The 22541-nt window shown below is 42.3% G+C and overlaps 1 protein-coding gene across 1 annotated transcript in view; it reads left to right on the top strand.

Moving 5' to 3' along the window:
* Positions 1–22541, top strand: part of LOC130070657 (tetratricopeptide repeat protein 27-like) — a gene marked incomplete at its 3' end in the record, with an annotated part of 99554 nt that overhangs the window by 11490 nt on the left and 65523 nt on the right. The window contains exons 3-5 of the mRNA XM_056235133.1: positions 1235–1364; positions 3141–3281; positions 11034–11136. Of these exons, the coding sequence (XP_056091108.1) occupies positions 1235–1364; positions 3141–3281; positions 11034–11136 (374 nt within the window). The remainder of the gene's footprint in view (positions 1–1234; positions 1365–3140; positions 3282–11033; positions 11137–22541) is intronic.

Genomic DNA, 22541 nt, shown 5'->3' with positions numbered 1-22541 from the left:
GGTTGCGCTGCACTCCTCAGCCGTGCTTCTCTTCTTATCTCTCCTCTGCTCGATCACGCTCCCCTTGCTTTATTTTTCTTTTTATACAGCCTCTCTCATTGTGGCTTCGGTTAGAGGGACAGAAATTGGTTGTAAATGAACAGAATGGCTTGAATAATGAGTGATGCTTTCTGTTGAGAGATTAGATGCTGGTAGATTGATGTTTGTGTGCTGTTGAATGCAGGAGAGGTTTTTTTTTCCTTTTCTTTTTGTCCTCATCTTCTCTTTCTGTTGTCTTGTGTACATTCTCATTTATTTTTCATGTAATATTTTAAAGGCACCAAAATACACAATGAGATTGACTCAACCGTTTTCTTTCTCTCCTGTGAGAATAGCGTGTTGTAGATCGCAGCGAAACATGAATGTGTGAATTTGAGTTGCATGTAAATGTCCTTTCTCAATGGCATCTGGGATTACTATTTCAGGTCTTTGATTTCAGCTGGTGGCACATTGCTGGCACCTGATTCATTCGTTCAGGTCTATACATTTACATCAACTGTGTGTGGAAATGTTTTCAAAAATAAACAACGAACGTTAAAGGAGAACTCCGGCGCAAAATGAACCTTTGGTCTAATAAAACATTGGTACCTAGTCAACCGTTCTCTGAGATTTGTTTTCATGATAATCGAATGTAAAGAGTTTTATCTCTAAAAACTGTTTAGCGTATAACGCTAGTGATGGGGGCATATAATAAGTAAAAAGAAATCGCTAGTTTATACCACTAACAAGGCTCAAAATAGTAACATAATGAGGGTCCCTACATGCAAAACGAAGCATTGAGAACTTTATAAAATATCTTCTTATTAAACGGTCTGTACACTTACAAAGTTCTCAATGTTTCGTTTTGCATGTAGGGACCCTCATTATGTTACTATTTTGAGCCTTGTTAGTGGTATAAACTAGCGATTTCTTTTTACTTATTATATGCCCCCATTACTAGCGTTATACGCTAAACAGTTTTTAGAGATAAAACTCTTTACATTCGATTATCATGAAAACAAATCTCAGAGAACGGTTGACTAGGTACCAATGTTTTATTAGACCATGAAGGTTCATTTTGCGCCGGAGTTCTCCTTTAACCTGATGGATGTTTTGGTGGGGTCAACGTGTATTTCAGCTCAATAAATCCAGTGGCTGTAACAAGATTAGCTGTTAAAATGTGTTTTTTCTGAGCCTGATCTCTTGTCTGTTGTAGAGAAACTGCTCTGTTGGCGTTGGCAGTGGGGTGTCTGAAACTTTTCGCTCAGAGTAATTGGACCGGGCCACCAGTTGAGCTTCACATCTCTGATTTTCTGCCTGAGGCCTTGCTCCAGAACTTCTCAGAGGTGCAGTACCATTATGCACCTGTGCATTTAATCCATACAATCCGCCCATCCATCTGCACATCCATCCATCCTACCGCACATCCATCCATCCTACCGCACATCCATCCATCCTACCGCACATCCATCCGCCCATCCATCTACACATCCATCCATCCTACCGCACATCCAACCGCCCATCCATCTGCACATCCATCCATCCTACCGCACATCCATCCGCCCATCCATCTGCACATCCATCCATCCTACCGCACATCCATCCGCCCATCCATCTGCACATCCATCCATCCTACCACACATCCATCCATCCATCCATCCGCACATCCATCCGCCCATCCATCCTACTGCACATCCATCCGCCCATCCATCTGCACATCCATCCATCCTACCGCCCATCCATCCATCCATCTGCACATCCATCCATCCTACCACACATCCATCCGCCCATCCATCTGCACATCCATCCATCCTACCGCACATCCATCCGCCCATCCATCTGCACATCCATCCATCCTACCACACATCCATCCATCCATCCATCCATCCGCACATCCATCCGCCCATCCATCCTACTGCACATCCATCCGCCCATCCATCTGCACATCCATCCATCCTACCGCACATCCATCCATCCATCCATCCATCCATCCATCCATCCGCACATCCATCCATCCACACATTTTTAATGAGAAAAAAAACAAAAAACTAAATGCTCATGTGAAATTATGCGATGTGTGGTATGAGTGTGTGATGGATGGAATGGAAGATGATGGCGACACTGGGCAGGTCAGTGCTCTGGATAATGAGTGTGTAGAGGGCTACAGGGTTGCTAATGAAACCTCTCAGGGCTCCTAATTATACAGAGGTGAAGAGATTCTTCTCCCTAATGCCCTATGGAGGCCTTGTAGATCCCTGGAGAGGCACTGTGTGTGTGTAACACTTTCTGCTGTTTCACAGCTTTCTAAAGCTGCTGATTTATCAGCCTTGTCCTAGAGAGCAGAGCCCCTCTAAATTAGACTGAGAGCACATGGAGAGAGATGGGTGGACTGAAGGCACTTACAACAAGTAGGGCCTGAATATAAAACCAATGAAATACGTAAATAGAAATGAAGTCTTTTAAAATGAACTGTAAATGGAGTAATTTCTTCTATTTATTTGTTTCTCTTTTATACAATGAATTGAATAGGACTTTAATATGATTTTAAGAATTTTGTATGCACTTTTGCGAACCTGTTACAATCATTTGGTATGGTTAAATGCAGTTTAAACCACATTTCTGATTATTTTCTAGTGATAAATATATTAATTTAATTTAATTTATTGTAATATTTTAAAATAAGAAACCTACAGAATTGGTAACATGGTTGAAAATTTAAATCACTGTCACTTAGTGAAGTTTTTGATAACTTATTTCCTATAAATTATAAAAAATATATATTTTCTTTTACATTAAATGTTTATCAAACTATAAACCAGCTTTTTGTCAAACTAAGCATTTTTATGTAATAGTTAAAGAGATTAAAAGAGAATTTACAGTTCGATTTCATGATTAATAATTTTAAATGGAAAATTTACTATTTAACATCATACCATGGTGGTTACAGTTTTCATTATTGCAAAACCATGATAAAATAATATTAGATGAAATAATAATAGTGTGAGAACATCTTGTTTAATTTCTCTCTCTATCTCGACTTTTCCTCTCTCTCTCTCTCTCTCTCACACTCACACACACACACACACACACACACACACACACACACACACACGCACGCACAGCCTGCGGCCCTGAACATGGCCGTGTTGTCCAGTCTTCAGCTGGATGGAGAGTCTGTCTACAGTCTCGTGTCCAATCCCCTCCTGCTGCTGCTGACCAGAGTCATATTCGTCAACTGCGGTGCCAAACTGGAGACCCTTCAGGTGAGATACAATCACTTTTACACCACTGCAGTAGAATTCACCATGATTGGGAACACAAGATGACACACCAATACAGTGCAACTGCAGGACACTATAACTTGACAATTTCTTTGTGAGAAACTTATGTTAGTGACAAGGGTCTTCTGTAGTTTGAGTTCACTTGAACAGTTATTTAATACACCAATATCTGTGTTGGTAATAAGGAGCCATCTCTTGCAGTCATTACTCTATGCCCATTTGTGCATTACTGAGAGAGACGATGAAGAATTATGAGGCTGTTTAAAATAAGAGTTAAATTATGACCGTGGTTTCCTTTTTGGCTCTCTGTGTGTGTGTGTGTGTGTGTGTGTCAAGGCCTCACACATAAATTTCACAGCAGTGGAGCATTAGGATGGATGTGTGTCTCCTGATGTTTGTTGGTCCTATACTGATCCATATTTATGTTACATGATTCTCCAATAGCAGGCTAAGTGTATGTTTGGATCATTGTTCGAAAAACATCTACTGTCTGGCTAAAGGTGCAGTGTGGAATTTCTTCAGGTGGAATTGAAAAAGTTTCCCAAAAGACTTCAGTACCATTTTTTTTTTTTTAAACAGAGGTAGCCCCTCCTCAAAATCACCCTATTGGTTGAATCAGATGTTATTACTGTATACCTTATTATATTTTCAGCAGCCATTACTCCAGGCTTCAGAAATAATTCTAATATGCTGATTTGGTGCTCAAGAAACTCTTCTTCGTCTTCTTCTTGAAAACAATTGTGCTGCTTAATATTTTTGTGGAAACCGTGATGCTTCCGTCAAGTAGGGGTGGGCGATATGGCAAAAATATCATATCACGATTTTTTTCAGGAAAATCACGATTAACGATTTTATCACGATTCTTTTTCATGTTGGTTTTACTATTTTGCAAGTCACTGAGCATTACAGCCAAACTAATGTCCCTATTTTAAAAAAAGCCTAATAGGTAACAAAAGAAAAAAGAATGGCAGACATTTAGGCCAAAGTGGCGAAGATAAAAATCTTTATCATTATTTTCTTTGTTATTAAGAATTAGGAACAAAGATACACATTAAGCATACACAACTTAATATACAAATGAAATAAACAGTGCTTTATTTTTTCAGCTACAGTAGGGGTATTTAACAGTAGCATTGAAGAAAGTAATTAGGCTAAATGAACAAATACGAAAATAAAACACAACATAGACTTCACTGTATAAATTATACATTGATTATTATTAAAGCTACTACTAAAGTTCTCAGTCAAGAGCAGTGTGTGATTTCCTCTTTGTGTTTTGTTGTTTTATTAACATTAAAGGGATAGTTCTCCCAAACATTTTAATTGTCATCATTTACTCTCTCAAGTTGTTTTAAACCCGAATAAGTTTCTTTCTTCTGTTGAAAATAAAAGTTATTTGGAAGAATGTGGGTAACCAAACAGTTGCTGTACTCCAGTGACTTCCATAGTATATGTTTTCCTACTATGGAAGTCAATGGGGACCAGCAACTGTTTGGTTAGCCACATTCTTCCAAATAACTTTTATTTTCAACAGAAGAAAGAAATTAATACAGGTTTGGAACAACATTAGAGTGAGTAAATAATGACAGAATTTTTATTTTTGGGTGAACTAGCTCTTTAAGGACAAGAGGCAGCTTGTTTACTAACTGGCTACTGTCGCTTTAAGAGCTGGACGCGACTCGTCTAATATACACGCATTTGACAAGCAGATTTTCTCATTTTTTTTCTGTTTGCTTTCACTTTAGTCATAACCAACTTTGTTTATGTAAACCTTGTGTGTATTTGACAATATTAGGGCAATAAGACTCGAAAGATAACTTATAACGTAGTCCAGTAAACAGACGCTGTTAGACAGGCTTTTAGTATCGAAAGCCAAATGGTTCAGAATTCGCGTGGATTTGATCGCCGTCTAAATATTAAAACGCCGCCAGGCGTTAAATAAGCGCCGTTAGGCGATAAGTTAACGTCACACGCCGCCACGCGTTAAAATAACGCCACTCGCCGATAGATGTTAAATTGACGCCACTCAAACTGCAGATTTGTGAGCTCATCTACATGGCCCCTCCTATTCTGAGTTTGAGGACTCTACGGCAAGTCGGAGAAGACAATCCTGTTTGGAAGCGCACGAAAATGGCAAGGAGAGGATTTGTTTTGCGGTGTAAACACACTGTAAATGACTGCACTCGCCTTTTATACTCTGATAATCCAGGGCCTGATGTCTTTCATCATTAACTCTCTGCCCATTTCGTGTTTTGAGCCCAAATCAACTCGGATATATAAACAAATGCACTTTCCAGCACAAGGCAAAAATGTTCCAGAAAAAATATTACTTTTATAGCACATGCAATGACCTGTTTTTGGAATTTGCAGTTTACATTTTATAATAATTTCAAATTCAGAAATGCAGGTTTGTGATTCTGCAAGTGCAAATCTCAACATTCAATTTCAGGGCCCGTATTCCTAAAGAATCTAAGAATCCTTTTAGAAAACTCTTAATTTAGCTTAACTTTTACGTAGGAGTCTTAGCTTAAGAGTGATCCGGGACCGATCTGAAAGCAACTCTGAGTAAGGAAAAGACAAAAACTTTTATCTTAGTGAGGAGGCGGGGCTGACCCCGTTGCTATGAATGACACAATCTTTTGAAGACTGTGATTGGTTGGTTGTCCAAGAAGGAAAAAAAGAGTGATTTTAAGTATAGGGTCTATTCTAAGCCTTCACTTTGAAATTACATGCGTAATTTTTCCTATTTGACCATTCTCATACACACACACACATTATATTTGTGTATATAAATCCTTTTTTTTATTTACCATACTGTTAATTTCCTATAAGGTATTTGATTGGATTAGAATGATAAAAATTGTTCCACTGTCTATTTAAGTGGTGGTTTGAATGTTGGTTTTAATGTAACAAACATGGAATAAAAAACAAGAAGGACAAGAAAGCTCAACTGGACAGAGGAACAGTGTTTACTGTGAGCCCAGTTAGTGGATGAACACAAGGCCATCCTTAAAGGAAAATCAGGTCGGGTGTCACAGCACAGAAGCAGACGTGGGAGCTTATAGCGGTTAATAATAAATTATTTACGGTTCATTCCCCCTCCTTGTGCGGAAGCCTGCTATATTCATAAATGCATTTTTTTGAGCCTGCAATGTGGGAATGTCCAGTGGAAACTAAATGAACTGCGACACAATGAGAGGTTCTGAAAGTGCTGTAATTGTTTGTGATCACTCTGCTTACAGAAGTTTGTGACAGACCCAAATCATCACTGCTGCGTTGATGCATTTTCCCAGATGCCAAATATCTTAATGTACAGTAGTGATTTCATTTCTGGCACTATGCCATTCCTGCGCTGTGTCGGAGATGTTATTGTGTCTCTAATAAAATCGGTCACAAACATGATCCCTGCACGATCTAATCTATAGCATCTCATTAACTCACTGTCATCTATTGTCTGCAATGCATTTCTTCCCCCTCTTCGTCTTTCTGCCATTTTCTCCTCTGCTAAAAAAACTCTTAAGCCTCTTAAAAGTCCTTGTCCGTGCTCCTAACAATTTTGACCTTAAGACTTCTTTTAAGGGTTAAGATGCTTTCTGAATTACTTTTTTCTTTACTAGGATTTTTTCTTTAATTTTAGGAGTAAACGCCCACATTTCTAAGAATTTTCTTAGAATTTTGTCACTAGGAGCTACTTTTTGCATTAAGATTCTTTAGGAATACGGGCCCAGATTTTTATTTGACAGGTTTTCACATCAGAGCTGTAAGTGTAAAGTTTAGCATATAAGTTCTCAAATTCAACTGAACGTGCAATTCACACGATCTCTAAGCGCTTTATTATAACTCGCTGTCTTCACGAAGTGCTGAAATGTAGGCTGTATCATTATGACATGGCCATTGTCAGGAAATGAAGAAGGAATATGTTCCAAATCAAACTTTATTAACGAGACAGAAGATAAGAGGTAATCATTTCTTTAAAAAAAAAAAATTCTTTTTTTTTTTCTTTTTTTTTATCAGTTGGCCGGTCACACGGCTTTCATAGTTTTCATTTAGGCTACGTGACTGCGGAGACCTGCAGTTATTTTTATTTTTAATTTAGTTTTATGTATTTATTTATTTATATCTTATTTATTTATATCTTGATTTTGAATTAGTTTTATTTTTCGTGGTAATTTTAGTTTAATTTGAAGCAATTTCGTTATTTGCTTTTGTCATTTAAAAATAAATAATTTAAAATAGCTATTTACGTTTATTTTAGGCTATATTTAATTATTTAGGCCTATATATAGGTTAATTTAGCTATATATAAGTTTAGTTTAAGTTTTTATTTCCAGTTCATAATTTTAGAGCTTCAAATTCAGCTCATTTCAGTCTGCAAGGCAACATTTTTAATTTTCGTTATTTTTTTAAATTAATATACTGTATATGCCCATAATATGCCCATTTTATTTAGTCTAATTTTAGCTTTATTTCAGTTAACTTAAATGCTTAATGTTACGAATTATTTAGGCTAATGCGGTACACCATTAGGCCGGGAGTCGCACACTCAGACAGGCAACCCATAAAAATAAAGTTTGATTTGCTTCAAATTCCCACTTTTGGGTCTTCTTTTCCTGACTAGGCCATGTCATGATGATACTGTATAGTGATTGACATTTCAGCACTTCGTGAAGACAGCAACATTAATAGTAATAAGCCAAACGGCTTACTCAATCCTATCTCACTCAATGAGTTGATTTACTCATCCCGTGTTGATTTGGTTGATTATAATTTAATTTATAATTTAAAAATAATTTAATGAATGAATTTAAGGGATTGCATAAAGGGAAATCTAGGGACTCCTTCTCCCATTCTCTCTCTTTACTACTACAACACACGCGCGCACACACACACACACACACACACACACACACACACACACACACACACACACACACACACACACACACACACACACACACACACACTCACACACACACACACACACACTCACACACACACACACACACACACTCACACACTCACACACACACTCACACACTCACACACACACTCACACACACACTCATCTACTCTGCATAATTTCTAATCAAGATATGCACAAGTCACAAAAATAAAATCAATCTATCCTTGTGGAAAAGTTGCTTGGTAGCTAAAAGTAGGTCTAGCAAGTCTTATATTTCTGTAATTCACACAGATCAAATAGCCTACAAATATGCTGACTGAATAGATTGCTAGTTTATTTTGACAAGCAGTTCTCTTGGCAGTTTGCTGATAATCCGGTGTCTGAAGTAAAATGCTCAAAACATCTCCTGAGAAAAATCACATGGTCAACCTAGTCTGTTATTTAATTTTAATTTTGTTTTATTTTCCTTACCTTGTCATTCAAGGCCAGGGCACTTTTTGTACATTTCTGGAACAACTACAGATCTCCGAGGAATATTCATTATATATTGCTGCGTACATTTATCCGTGTCACCTAGATGCGCGTGCGCGATCATGGTCGACTGACAACGAGATTAAGCAGCTGAACAAGAATACGGACGTGTTCCGATTGTTCTCATCTCAGCTTCGCCGAGACAAAATAGACATGCCATTTCAAAAATCTTTCATTTATTGCCAGAAATATGTTTTCAAAAGCATCACTTTCATCAAATTTTATGTGAAATAATTTCCAGTAGGCAACTGACTGTAAACGAGCAGGCTTATGTGCCGGGGCTGAGCCCCGGAGGGCCCCGGCCCAATTTAAAGGGTTAGTTCACCCAAAAATGAAAATTAAGTCATTAATTTTCGCGCTCTTCCAAACAGGATTGTCTTCTCCGACTTGCCGTAGAGTCCTCAAACTCAGAATAGGAGGGGCCATGTAGATGAGCTCACAAATCTGCATTTTGAGTGGCGTGTGGCGTCAATTTAACATCTATCGGCGAGTGGCGTTATTTTAACGCGTGGCGGCGTGTGACGTTAACTTATCGCCTGACGGCGCTTATTTAATGCCTGGCGGCGTTATGAAGACGGCGTTTTAATATTTAGACGGCGATCAAATCCACGTGAATTCTGAACCATTTGGCTTTCGATATTTTAGTGCCGTGTGCTTCGGGTGTATGCGCTCAGAAAGCACACGTCAGAACAGCGCATCAGCACGTGAATTACATGTTTAACCAGCAAGGCTTTAAAGCACATGCAAATAATGAACTTCTGTGAACTGCAGTGTCCCGTTCCTCTGCGTTAACATTTGTTGTATGTTGAGACGGAGCTCGGCGCCAGAACTGCAACTGATAAAATGCACGATACTACAATATTTCTTCAAAAGCAGATCGTGGAGACATTTTAATCGTCCACGATCAAAAACCGTGATATCGCACACCCCTACCGTCAAGCTAAAAAAAAGTAATAAATCATAAATGATTCATTCTGTATAAGCCCTAAAGGTTTAGCTTTTTTTTTTTTTGTGAGGGTCAGACCACAAATTTAAAATGTAAATAGCAAATGGCATCTACTATGTGGCAAAAATTCAGTTCTCTTCTAAAGCTACAGATAGAAAAGTAACATTCCAGCTACCTTTGCATTGACAGGTGCAGTATGGGCATTAATAGTGCTAATTGTAAAGTTATATGACCCACTTCCACAGGAGCGGAAAAAGCACTTCCACACCGAATGTCATCACCAGTATTATTGATGCTATAGTTCTTGACTGAAGTGTCCACGTTTCAGGTTGTCAGTCAGAATAGGATTATTATTCATGTGTGCACAAACACACATTTTGTGTGTGTGTGATATGTGACTCTCAGGATGAAGTCATGAATCTCACTGTTCTCTCTTTCTCAAAGCAGTAAATTAGAGCCTTAAAATCCTGCAGTCTCTTATTAAATTGCTGGGAAAATAAGCTTTGTTCAATATGTACAGTGTCCACAGTCTTTTATAGTATTTTAACGGTCTGTGATGAAGACATTACACATGCCGTACTGTCTTTTTTCTTTCTTTCTGTGAATATTTATGTGGTAAGACGGGCGTAACTAATGCATTTATATATTTATTATTTCCCCGTCTTGTGCAACTACAAGCACAGGCCAGGGATGAAAATGTTTGTGCTGCGATTAGTTGAGAGAAAGAGAGGCGCAGTATGTCTCACGCCCCCCACTGCCTCATGTTCCAGAACGTTGTTTCATTAGTGCGAGAACAAACGAATACACAAACTCTGATTCTGGTCATTTATAGGGTAGATACACCAGCATACAGATTTAATGTTTGTGTTGTGTGCAAATACATAAATAAATGTTTCATTCTGAACATTACTGCTCTCTGTGCTGTCTTGTTTGCACACTCAGTATGAAGCCAGGTTCTCTTGTTTTGCTTCTTTTTAAAGAAAAGAGCGAAGCTCATTATCATTTAAAGTCATATGCACTGAAACGGCGTGCTGAAAACAGAGCTGTTTTTGACCAGGTAAAATTAGTGTTTTCTTAAAATACTAATGAGAATTTTTAATAAAAGTATATTACAAAGTTTTCATTTGGACCCTAAACATTCATATTAACTTGTACAAAAATGGCATTGTGACCCCTTTAAATTGTAATACTCCACAATGTTTCTGTTTTACTGTATTTTTGATCCAAAAAATGCAGCCTTGGTGAGCAAACAAAAGACTTCTTTCAAAAACATTAAATCCTACCAACCATACAATTTTGAAAGGTAGCATAAATGTAACTTGTCACATCTCTCTGTTTGCGTGCGTGTAAATAGCTGCTTCCCTGGTGGACCCTGCGATATGTCACTCTACATCAGCAGATACTAGAGGAGAGATCCCCACTGCTCTTCAACCTGGCGCTCAGCTGCATCGAGAAAGGCAAGAAAACGCACACACACACCCACCGTTGTGTAGTCCTTTTACCTGTTATAACAACTAATTTGGTTTTACTGAAGTAATTCTACAAGTAAAAATTTCTCCAAAGAGAAGTTTTAGAGATAATGTAGCTTTGAAGATAGACCAATCATGAACTTCAAAATTGATTTTGTAAAAGCCACAAGGCACTGATTTAAACATTCAAAAATTGTTCCCAATATTTCCAAATTCACAGTGAAGACCTACAGTGCTAATGATCCTGAAGTGAGATCCAGCAATCAAAGAACTCGCTGTTGCTGTGTAACAAGCGTACATAATCTTGTACCCATATAAAAAAAAAATTCAAATAGTTTTTGCAGCAAGCCAAATGTTGCGATTAATCTCATGTTTGTTTTGGTTCGAGGTTTGAGGATTTTTTTTATTTTGAAATGCCTGTAGAGAAAATGTATAGTATGTGTATTCAATTCTTCTTGAACCCAGGCTGCTGAAAAAGTACACACCGTTGCGCTATATGCCAACGTTTGCAAGTTTTTTTCTTTTTAAAGAAATCATTATTTTAAACATCTTGGACTGAAATTGACAAAAACAGTCTGTATATACTTTTGAAGAAATGAAGTAATTACGAAAAAGCATTTAAGGGAATAAAAAAATCAGGGATTTGAATACACCTTTTAATACAATGCTTTTTAAACAATTAGGTTTAGTAGTTTAGCTTGGCAATCAATCAGCATCATCAATTGTTTGTTTACCCTTGTGGCAGTAGTTTTTTTTTTTTTTCTTAATGTATCATAGGTCTTTTTGGGCCTGATATCTCTTGGAATGTAATGTTTGAACTTACTTCAGATTAGGGTGTGGGCTTTTTTTAATGGAAACAAATCCTTGGGGAAACTGGAATCCGGAGTGTCTAAAAGGATTTCAGATCCAGTGCTGCCTCAGATTTCTTCACAGCTCAGATCCTGACATCACTTCAGCTGCTGAAGGCACATGTCAGCGACGTGAGACGCTCTTTAGTGGAGAGATGACACAGCTGTCAGCTCTTATTAAGTGGGTCATCTTTAGAGAAGCTGATGTCAACTAGGGGGCGACGTGGAGATTCAGGCTGTGTGTTTTTTGCAGTAGTGTGTGCGTGTGTTCATATCTCTGAGGTGACAGTGACAGCGTCTGTATGATGATGTCAGCACTTCATGTTTGTTTGTGAAATAGAGACGCAGTGACTTGCCAAAGGTGGAGTAATGAGGTTTCCCAAAGTTTGTGATCGGAGTGTTTTCATGGGCAGTTTTGGGTCGGGTTTTGCTTTCTGCAGACTAAACGTCCTCACGATGACGTGAAAAGTGATCATACATTATGGGACCCTCCCAACGGTCCCCATGGAAGCCACTTAATATGACCACCAAAATTACCAACAGTAGAGATGTATCATTTGACCCTATAACCTTAACATAATACAAAACGCATCAAATAAATGTGTTGTGCCAATTTTGGGATATTTCAGTGTGCCTTTTGAAAATGCTATCAAATGTGCATTTCCCTTTGGGCTCATATATTGCTTGTGTTCATTTGTTGATCGTTTCAGAAGGATTTGGGTTTTTAGGTACAGGATATCACACTCCTCAGGATTATGTCATCTCTGACATAACTTGACACCCTTGTGTCAGACAGACCTCTTTCAACACAGTCAGATTTGATAATCTCTATATGAATGTGTATTTACACTACCGTTCAAAAAGTTTGGGGTCAGTATGATTTTTTTTTTTGTGGGTTTTTGAAATGCATTTATTCAGCAAGGATGTGTTAAATTGATCAAAAAGTGATGGTAAGTAAATGCTGTTCTTTTGTACTTTGTTTATTAAAGAATCAAGAAAGAATCACAGTTTCCTCAAAAATATTAAGCAGCTCAACTGTTTTCAACATTGATAAAATGAAAATGAAATAAATGTTCCCTGAGCACCAAATCAGCATATTAGAATGATTTCTGAAGGATCATGTGACATTGAAGACTGGAGTGGGTGCTGAAAATTCAGCTTTGCCATCACAGGAATAAATTACATTTAATAAGTAATTGGTGTGTAAATTATATTATTTAATATAAGTAATGGCTGTGTAATATGATATTCTTTAAAGTTCTGTGTAATTGCCATTATTTGCCAAAAATATATATGGAAATAAACGGAGCAATTCCTCGCACCATCGGTGCTCAAAACCTAATTATTCAATATCATGGTATGATATAAGTACAAAAGTCTGTAAGTCTGGGAAAGGGGACAAATCAAATGCTAAGACATAAAAAGAGAAGAAAATCAAATAATATATATGTATATATATAATGATTTTAATTATTTTCCCCCTCAATGGAATTGCTGATAATTTGCAATTTTTTTTTTAGTAATAGATTTTTTTTTAAATAGAAACATTTTTCACTAGTGGTCTCGGACTTTTGTCTCAAAGATTTGACTGGCAGTCATTGTTGCTCCGATAAAGAAAATGTCTCTCTTCAGCTGTTGAAAAAGATTCTGTGACAAATCTTTGACTCTGATAAGCTGCTCAGTTTATATTTATGCATTTAAGAATTAAAGTGCTATGAATTACAAATGTTTTAAACATGTTGATGAAATTTAAAAGGTCTCAGCATCAAACATGAGGTAACGATTTCCTTTGACTTTGTGTGAACTGAAGCATTCATTATAGACGCCCATGAAATGGTTTCTGAGGGAGAAAGAGTGAGTCAAAGATTGCTTTGCTTTAGTGGCAGGATATAGACCCGTTCCTCTGAAGAGTTTTGGTTGTTAATGTGGATTCACCAGGGAATCGTGGACTAAATGATGAGCTCTGCAGCAAAGCAGCATCTTAATTGGGTTCCTGTGCCTTCGGAATGAGTTTCCTGCGCTGCCTTTTAATCAGACACGCATCAGCTATGCCCCAATATAGATAATCAGCGTAGATGTTCAGATGCAATATTTACAAGAGGATACAGGCGATAATTCTGTCTTGTGTTGGTGAGTGGCTTTGCTTCAAAAGACCTCAACATCACGCCTGTCTCTAGTGGCACGCTAGGCTTTTATTTGCAGAATGATGTTATATTTGTGAAGCTCTCAAAGCTGAAATAACACCTCGCTGAGGTGTGTTGTCAGTTTCAGTATTGACTGCCAAAAGCATTCACTGTCCTTCACAGGGAGTTGTGGGAAAATTAGGGGATCGCCAGGGATTCACATCAGCCGATTCATTGACTGCTTGGCCTCAGGGGCATTTCAAAGCGTTTTAAACTGAAATAACATGCAGTTAAATATCCGAGCATGGACATCCCTTATATACGTTTAGTAATAGTGTAGGACTAAAACTTTTAAAGCTAGTCCATTTTGATGGCTTTGTTCATTCTTTAATTTGTAGTATAGCTTAGGCCTGTTGTTTTCAAGTTATGAGAACCCATATTTTAGAGAAATTAAAATCTCACATCTGCCAAATTGAACCTGGCATATAGACAAAACATGTTAGAACCTATGTTCTATACAGTTTGCTCTCCTTATTTGACTGAGTGCGATCAGCTTTTTTGCATACCAAGATGTTCCTGAAGGTATTGATTCGCTACATTTTGATGCATGAACGCAAGATTTTAACGACCATTTCAAACTGTTCCGCACACAGCTGTTATATGACTTTACGAGAGAAGTTGAATGGACAATTTAATTGTAACTTGTTGTCCTTTTTGAGAGACTAGTTGTGACAATCATCACAAACCAGCTCCTTTTGTGTTCCACAATTTTTAATTATTCCTTCAGTAGCACTTAACAGCAGTATTGTTCAAAATCAACGTTTATATGTCTGTGGTGTTTTTAATGTTTTAAGACAAACCATGTGCAAATTCATAAGTACTCACCATTGCTGAGTATTTTCTCCTTAAATCTGCAATGGAAAAAAAAGAGTCAAACGCGGTTTGAAATTGGCGGTGTTTCTTGCGTCACAAAGTATCTTGTAACCAATCATGTTAATGTGCCGGTGGGCTTTAGCATATCATCATAACTATGCTGCGAAGCACTGGAGTCTCAAGAAAAGCCAGGTTCCCAGTCTCTCATTTTTGGTTACTTTTGTGTTGTGATAAATACTTTATTTGGAACACGCTAGTCATTGTCCATCTCTTATGTTTTGTGTTCCTTGACTCCTAAACATTTATGTTAGGGACCGTAACACTGGTATATTTTTCTGTTGATATGAAACATTGGGTACATTCAGCAATATAGCGGGTGAATTGTGTATATGATGTATATATTATGATGTTATGATGAACTATGCCTTTCTCCACTGATGTTGTGAGTTGTTCAAAGCATTTCTAAAGCCCTATTTGGATGGGATTAGTTTTCCAGGGGGTCGTTAGAACTTGGCAGATTTGGACGGGATTAAAATTGCAAAGTCTTTGTTTTTCTCACAAAACCTCTGTAAATATTCCAGCGCAAATTACCTTCTGTTTTTTGGCAAACTCAATGGTCATCTGAAAAATCTAATCCCGTCCGAATGCTAAAGTCTGTGATTGCTGATGTTGTATTATCCTAACGCTTCTCCTCGTGTTTTTGACCTACCTGAGCTACCGTCTGCACACCAATCTTCAGCATGCTTTAATTTAGTTTCAATATGGATGGTGTCCGACGAAATAACACATACAATTAATAAATTGAGCCAAATCGTGGAAACTGTGAAGACTTCCCATTTGAATATCAGTGTCGGGTAAAAGTAGGATACTTGTCTAGATTTCTCTGCTCACTTATTTATTATAAACAGCCACTGCTATAAACGTGTGAAGTTTTCTTAAATGTTTTAAAATCATCTCAACTAATAATAGAGTAAAAAAACATATACTGTACGTGACGCGCACACAGCACATGACCATCTGTAACGGCCAAAACACACACTCTCACTTCTGCAATAAACACGGAGATGTTAGTCCCATCCGAATCAGTACATGAAATCACAGACGTAAAGTGATAAGAATTGTAACTCAAACGTCGTTTAGAAAACTTGTCCCATCCGAATAGGGCTCAAGGATACTGATTTTTTAGAAAGCACCTGTCGGACTCTGAGATGGTGAGCGGGAACGTACTCGGTTACTAACGTAACCTCGGTTCTCTCTAGAGAGGGAACGAGTACTGCGTAATAGCTTACGCTAGGGGAAAAACTCTTTTCCACGAGATATTGAAGCCAAAAATTATCCTTAATTTTTTATTAATGTAAAACGCTTTGCAGCAGCAAGCAGACATAGGCGAAACAGCTCGCGCGCCTATTGGTTGCTCTGCAGCAAATGCAGCAGCCTATCGAGAGAGACTCTGCGTGACGTAATGACCAATGGGGGCAATTCGCGCCCATATCGTCACGTCCCGCCAGAAGGGGCGTGGTCTCACCCTATAAATATGCTCGTTAGGCTGGTACAAGCTGTTTTTTATCGCTGAAGCGAACCAGAGCGTATTCCAAGCACGGCAAGATACGCAGTACTCGTTCCCTCTCTAGAGAGAACCGAGGTTACGTTAGTAACCTAGTACGTTCTCTTACGAGAGTATCTCTCGTACTGCGTAATAGCTTACGCTAGGGGAACACAATGCAACACGCCTTGCGTACAGGGATCCAACACCAAAGTCCCGGGGGCCGAAGCCCAGGGCTCATGTAGTGCATAATCACCATAAACTCACATAGAGTGGAGGAAGAGAGGCTGGAAGCGTCATTCCCTATAAAAAAGCACCCAGCGGGGCTATCATATGACAATAAAACGCGCAGCCAGGGTGAAAGCTTTCAGCCTGATCTGGGTGGCCATACGTGTGTCAACACTCATGGGGCTGCAGTAAACTCAGCATCTGGGCCGCACAGCGGGGCAGATAGCACTGAATTTTAGACCGCCAAAAGCTTAGCTTGTAAGGCGGGTACCTCCAGGTTATAGTATTTTATAAATGTAGACGGCGAGGCCCAGCCCGCGGCCGTACAGATATCTTGCAGGGAAACCCCGCTCGACCACGCCCACGAAGAGGCCACGCCTCTCGTGGAGTGCGCTCTGACACCCAAGGGGCACTGTAGGCCCTTCGCAGAGTAAGCGAGCGGAATGGCATCCACTATCCATCTGGATAGGCTCTGTTTTGAGGCGGCGAGTCCCTTGGAACGCCCGCCAAACAAAACAAAAAGCTGCTCCGTCTGTCTGAAAACAGACGAGCGTGACACATAAGCTCTCAATGCCCTGACGGGGCAAAGGAGACTCGCATCCTCCTCCTCACTGAGAACCGGAAGGGCGGACAGGGAAATTACCTGGGCCCTGAACGGTGTATTGAGGGATTTCGGGACATACCCGTGCTTTGGTTTGAGAATGACCTTCGAGTCATTAGGCCCAAACTCCATACACGACGCGCTTACTGAAAGCGCCTGTAAGTCCCCTATGCGCTTCACTGAAGCGAGAGCCATGAGAAACACTGTTTTGAACGACAGGTGTTTCATGTCCACCAGCTGGATTGGCTCGAACGGGGCGCCTTTCATGGCCTCCAGGACCGTGGAAAGGTCCCACGTCGGGACTGAAGGGGGCCTGGGAGGGTTCAGCCTCCGAGCTCCCCTAAGGAAACGCACGACTAAGTCGTTTTTCCCCAGCGACTGGCCAGACACCGGTTTTGCAAACGTTGCTATGGCCGCCACATATACTTTGAGCGTGGATGGGGTCCTGCCCTTATCCAGTAGCTCTTGAAGGAAGGAAAGCACTTCCAAAACCCCGCATTCCACAGGTGAAAAGCTCTGGGCTTGACACCATGCAGAGAAAACAGACCATTTCGAGGAGTAGAGCCGCCTGGTAGACGGAGCTCTAGCCTGCGCGATCGTGTTTAACACTCCTTCTGGGAGGCTAGCGGGTACCCGTTGATGGCCCATGCGTGCAGGGACCACAACTCCGGGCGAGGGTGCCAAATCGAGCCCTCCGCCTGAGAGAGGAGGTCTCTCCTCAATGATACAGGCCATGGGGCAGTGCTGGTCAGCTGCATCAGGGCAGGGAACCACGTCTGGTTTGTCCAGAGCGGAGCTACGAGCAGCACTGGGCATCCGTTCTCCCTGATTCGTTCCAACACCTGAGGCAGGAGCGAGACAGGAGGAAAAGCATATATGGGGCAGCGGGGCCAAGCATGAGCCAGCGCGTCCTTGCTTTTCGAGAAAAACTCCGGGCAATGAGCGTTTTCGTGGGACGCGAATAGGTCCACCTGTGCTCTGCCGAACGTTTTCCACAGCAGCTGGACCGTCTGCGGGTGCAGCGACCATTCCCCTGCTGGAACATTGTTCCTGGACAGTCTGTCTGGTCCCACATTCAGGTGACCAGGCACGTGCGCTGCTCTCAGTGAGAGCAGGTTGTGCTGAGCCCAGACCAGGAGGCGTTCCGTCAGCCTGTGAAGGTTTCGTGACCTGACGCCGCCCTGGCGATTTATGTATGCCACCACTGACATGTTGTCCGACCGGACCAAGACGTGGTGGCCTGTTACCTGGGGACAAAAACGCCGTAGCGCTTTGTCGACTGCTATCATCTCCAAGCAGTTTGTGTGAAGGAGCTTTTCCCGTTCTGACCACAGGCCAGCTAGCGGTCTGCCCTCGAGCAGCGCTCCCCACCCCGAGGTGGAGGCGTCCGTAGACACCACCTTCACACTCGAAGCGGTCCCCAGACTCACACCTGACTGATACCAGTCGGTTATTTTCCAAGGTTCCAGAGCTGAAACACACTGAAGGTCGACCCTGAGGCGAAACAGATCCGCTGTCCATGCCCTGGGTGGAACCCGCGCTTTCAACAACATCTGCAGTGGGCGCATGCGGAGCAAGCCCAACTGGAGTACAGAGGCTGCTGAGGCCATCAGCCCCAGCATTTTCTGAAACCTTTTGAGCGGAACTATCGCGCCGTGGCGGAAGGATTTCGCGCCACGCTGAATATTTAGCCCGCGCTCTGGTGACAGGCGTGCTGTCATGGACAGCGAGTCCAACACGGTTCCCAGAAAGGAAATTTTCTGACTGGGAGACAGTGAGCTCTTCGCCCAATTGACTGTGAGGCCCAGCTCCTCGAGGTGCTCGAGTAATGCGGCCCTGTGTTCTATGAGCTCCAATCGTGATCGAGCTAGAATCAGCCAATCGTCCAAGTAGTTCAGGACTCGCATGCCCTGAAGTCTCAGGGGTGCGAGCGCCGCGTCCATGCACTTCGTAAATGTACGAGGTGCTAGGGACAGGCCGAACGGCAGGACTGTGTATTGATATGCCTGGCCCTCGAAAGCGAATCTCAAGAATCGCCTGTGATGGGACGCCATTTGTATTTGGAAATAGGCGTCTTTCAGATCTATTGACATAAACCAGTCCCCGTGGCGCACTTGCGCGAGGATTTTCCTGGTCGTAAGCATTCTGAACTGGCGCTTCACAAGCGCTCTGTTCAGCTGTCGCAGATCTAAAATGGGTCTGAGACCTCCATCTTTTTTCGGTACCAGAAAATATCTGCTGTGTAGGCCCCCTTTGCTCTGAGCTTGAGATAAAGGTTCTATAGCACCTTTGCTCAGTAGTTTCGCTATCTCGGCTCGAAGTAGATGAGATACTTCGTTTTCCACCGTCGTCTCGACGCGCGCCGTATAACGGCGGGGACGTCGAGCGAACTGTAGCGAATAGCCTCTATTTATAGTGTTCAGCACCCATTCTGATACCCCAGGAAGCTGTGCCCACACTTTCGCGTGAATAGCTAGGGGTAGAATGAGATCTGGGCTCTGGCCGAGACATAGTGACGGCAAGAGAGCTCCGGCGTGCTGTAACGCAGACACTGTGTTTACAGTGTGTGAGGCGGGGGGCGCGCCGATCGCGGCGGGCAGCCTTGCCGCGCTCAAAACCCTTATAGCAGTTTGCTGAGGGAGAGAGAGCGGGGCGAGCCCCGTGGGGCTTAACATGTCTGTGAGTGAATGTGGGCGCAGGACAGCGGGCACATTTACTGCACTGAAAAACACCGTCGGCCTGAGCTGACTGAATGCGTGTTGGTTTCGTTTTCACCGAACCCGTGGGACATGTGGTGTGTAGTGTTTGTGGGCACTGAGACGTAGGCACATTCACTACATTTAGTGCACAATCGACATGAGGCGATTTTGTTTGTGCGAGACCTGCATTTTTGCGGGCTGTGTTTGTGTGTAGAAATGAGCCCTGGGTTGTAGGCATTTTCAATACACTCATAACACCATCGGCTGTGGCCGGAATACCAGAAAATACACCATTTATGTGATTTATCTGGGTCGCCGTGGGAACAGCATTTGTGTGCAGGCAAGCGGGCATGGTACTGGCTTGCTTACTGCAAAATACACTGGAACAGTCACATTTTCTGGAACTGAACGAGCGAAAATTTCAGTGGAAGTCTGGCCACGGCGAGACTGAAACACCGTCGATTTCCTAGGAGGCTAGGAAGACTTGTGTTGGTTTCGTTTTACAGAAACCGTGGTAGTGTTTGTGGGCACTGGGTTGTGGGCACATTTACTACATTTAATGCACAATTGACATGCGTCGATTTCATTTGTGCGAGCCCTGTACCGTGGCGGGCTGTGTTTGTGTGTAGAAATGAACACTGGGCTGTGAGCATTTTATTACACTTATAACACCATCGGCTGTGGCCGGAAAACCAGAAATACAATGATTACATGATTTTTCTGGGTCACCGTGGAAACGGCCTTTATGTGCAGGCAAGCGGGCCGTGGTACCAGCTTGTTTACTGCAAAATACACTGGAACAGTCGCATTTTCTGGAACTGAACGAGCGAAAAGTTTTTGGTGGAAGTCTGGCCGCGGCGAGACTAAATTTTTATCTGCTGCGAGAGCCGGGATCGAACACGGGTCTCTCGCGTGAAAGCTTCGGGTTCCGCCACTGGGCCACAGGGAGAACTACACTAGCGCAAGCAGATAAGAGAGCGTCATCACAGTTTTGTGTGTGTCGGCGTTTGTATGCAGGTGTGCGTGTTATACAACAGGCTCATTGCTGCAATAATGACATTTTCAGCCGCTCAAACTAGGAGCTGAGAAATGTTTAAGAAATGGAGATTAGTCCGGCCTCGGCGGGGACTAAAACACACTCTTTTCTCATTTGCCGGTGACGCACGCCCATGGGGGGCGGGGTAGATTTCTTATAACGTAAAGAAAGCTAGCCGCGGTTTTAGGGCTCGCGGTCTTGATGCTGGCCCGTTTCCTTGACGACTCGCGGACAGAAGGCGGAGGTCCACAGAGCTCGCCTGTTGCGCGGGCGCCTCCCAATCGAGGCCGATGCTTTCCACGGCCTGAGAAAGCAGACGCATCAGCTCAGTCTCAATGCCGGCTCTCTTACCAGTGGTCTGGCGGGAAACGCTAGCGGAGGGGAGGTCCACGGAGTTCGCCCAATCCTCGCTATCGGATGCCAGAAGAGAACACGCCTCGGTGGGTTCGTCAAACTCGTGGATGGACGCGGCGGCAGGCGGCGGCCGTTGTCCGTCAGTGAGCGACTCGAGCGAAGCCGGCGGGCGAACCGGCGAGCTTTGGCGGGCTGGAGAAAGCTCGGGAGCGCGCTGGGCGCGGCGCTTCTTGCGGCGCGGCACCACGGCGGGCTGCGGTGAAGGCTCGGAGAATGATGCCAGGCGAGTCCTCAGAGTCACCATAGGCAAAAGCTCGCAATGAGGGCATCCGCCGTCAGCGAGCGCGAGAGCCGCGTGATCCTCACCCAGGCAGGAAACACAGATGACGTGCCGGTCTCCATCGCTGAGCGGGGCGCGGCACGAGCCACAGGAAGGCATCTTTAAAAAGACGCAGCTCTTTTGTGAGAGAAGTGTGAGTCGCGTCAAGTAAGCGAGCAAACACTCTCAACAGAGTAAATACACACAGAGTATAAAAGGATATAGAACGCCGGAAAGCGCAGCAGGTACGGCAGTTGAAGGCGGCGAGGCCAGCGACTCCAGAGCTCGTCCCGCTGAAAGGCTTGCTTCGACGGCGCGGCTTCTCACTCCGGATCCAGCGATGCGTGTGCGTCGCTGAAGAGATAAAAATCAGCTTGTACCAACCTAACGAGCATATTTATAGGGTGAGACCACGCCCCTTCTGGCGGGACGTGGCGATATGGGCGCGAATTGCCCCCATTGGTCATTACGTCACGCAGAGTCTCTCTCGATAGGCTGCTGCATTTGCTGCAGAGCAACCAATAGGCGCGCGAGCTGTTTCGCCTATGTCTGCTTGCTGCTGCAAAGCGTTTTACATTAAAAAAAAATTAAGGATAATTTTTGGCTTCAATATCTCGTGGAAAAGAGTTTTTCCCCTAGCGTAAGCTATTACGCAGTACGAGAGATACTCTCGTAAGAGAACTGTACATTTTGACGTGTGGGAAACTTTGTATTCTGTATTTACTCTGTAACTGCTTTGTTGATCAGAAAAACCTTTCTTTTACATGAG

The sequence above is a fragment of the Rhinichthys klamathensis genome, unplaced genomic scaffold, assembly GCF_029890125.1.
Source record: "Rhinichthys klamathensis goyatoka isolate OS25496 unplaced genomic scaffold, OSU_Roscu_1.1 h1tg000412l_1, whole genome shotgun sequence".
NCBI classification, from domain to species: domain Eukaryota; kingdom Metazoa; phylum Chordata; class Actinopteri; order Cypriniformes; family Leuciscidae; genus Rhinichthys; species Rhinichthys klamathensis.
The sequence above is the reverse complement of the archived record's forward strand: the minus strand, read 5'-3'. Positions and strand labels throughout refer to the sequence as shown.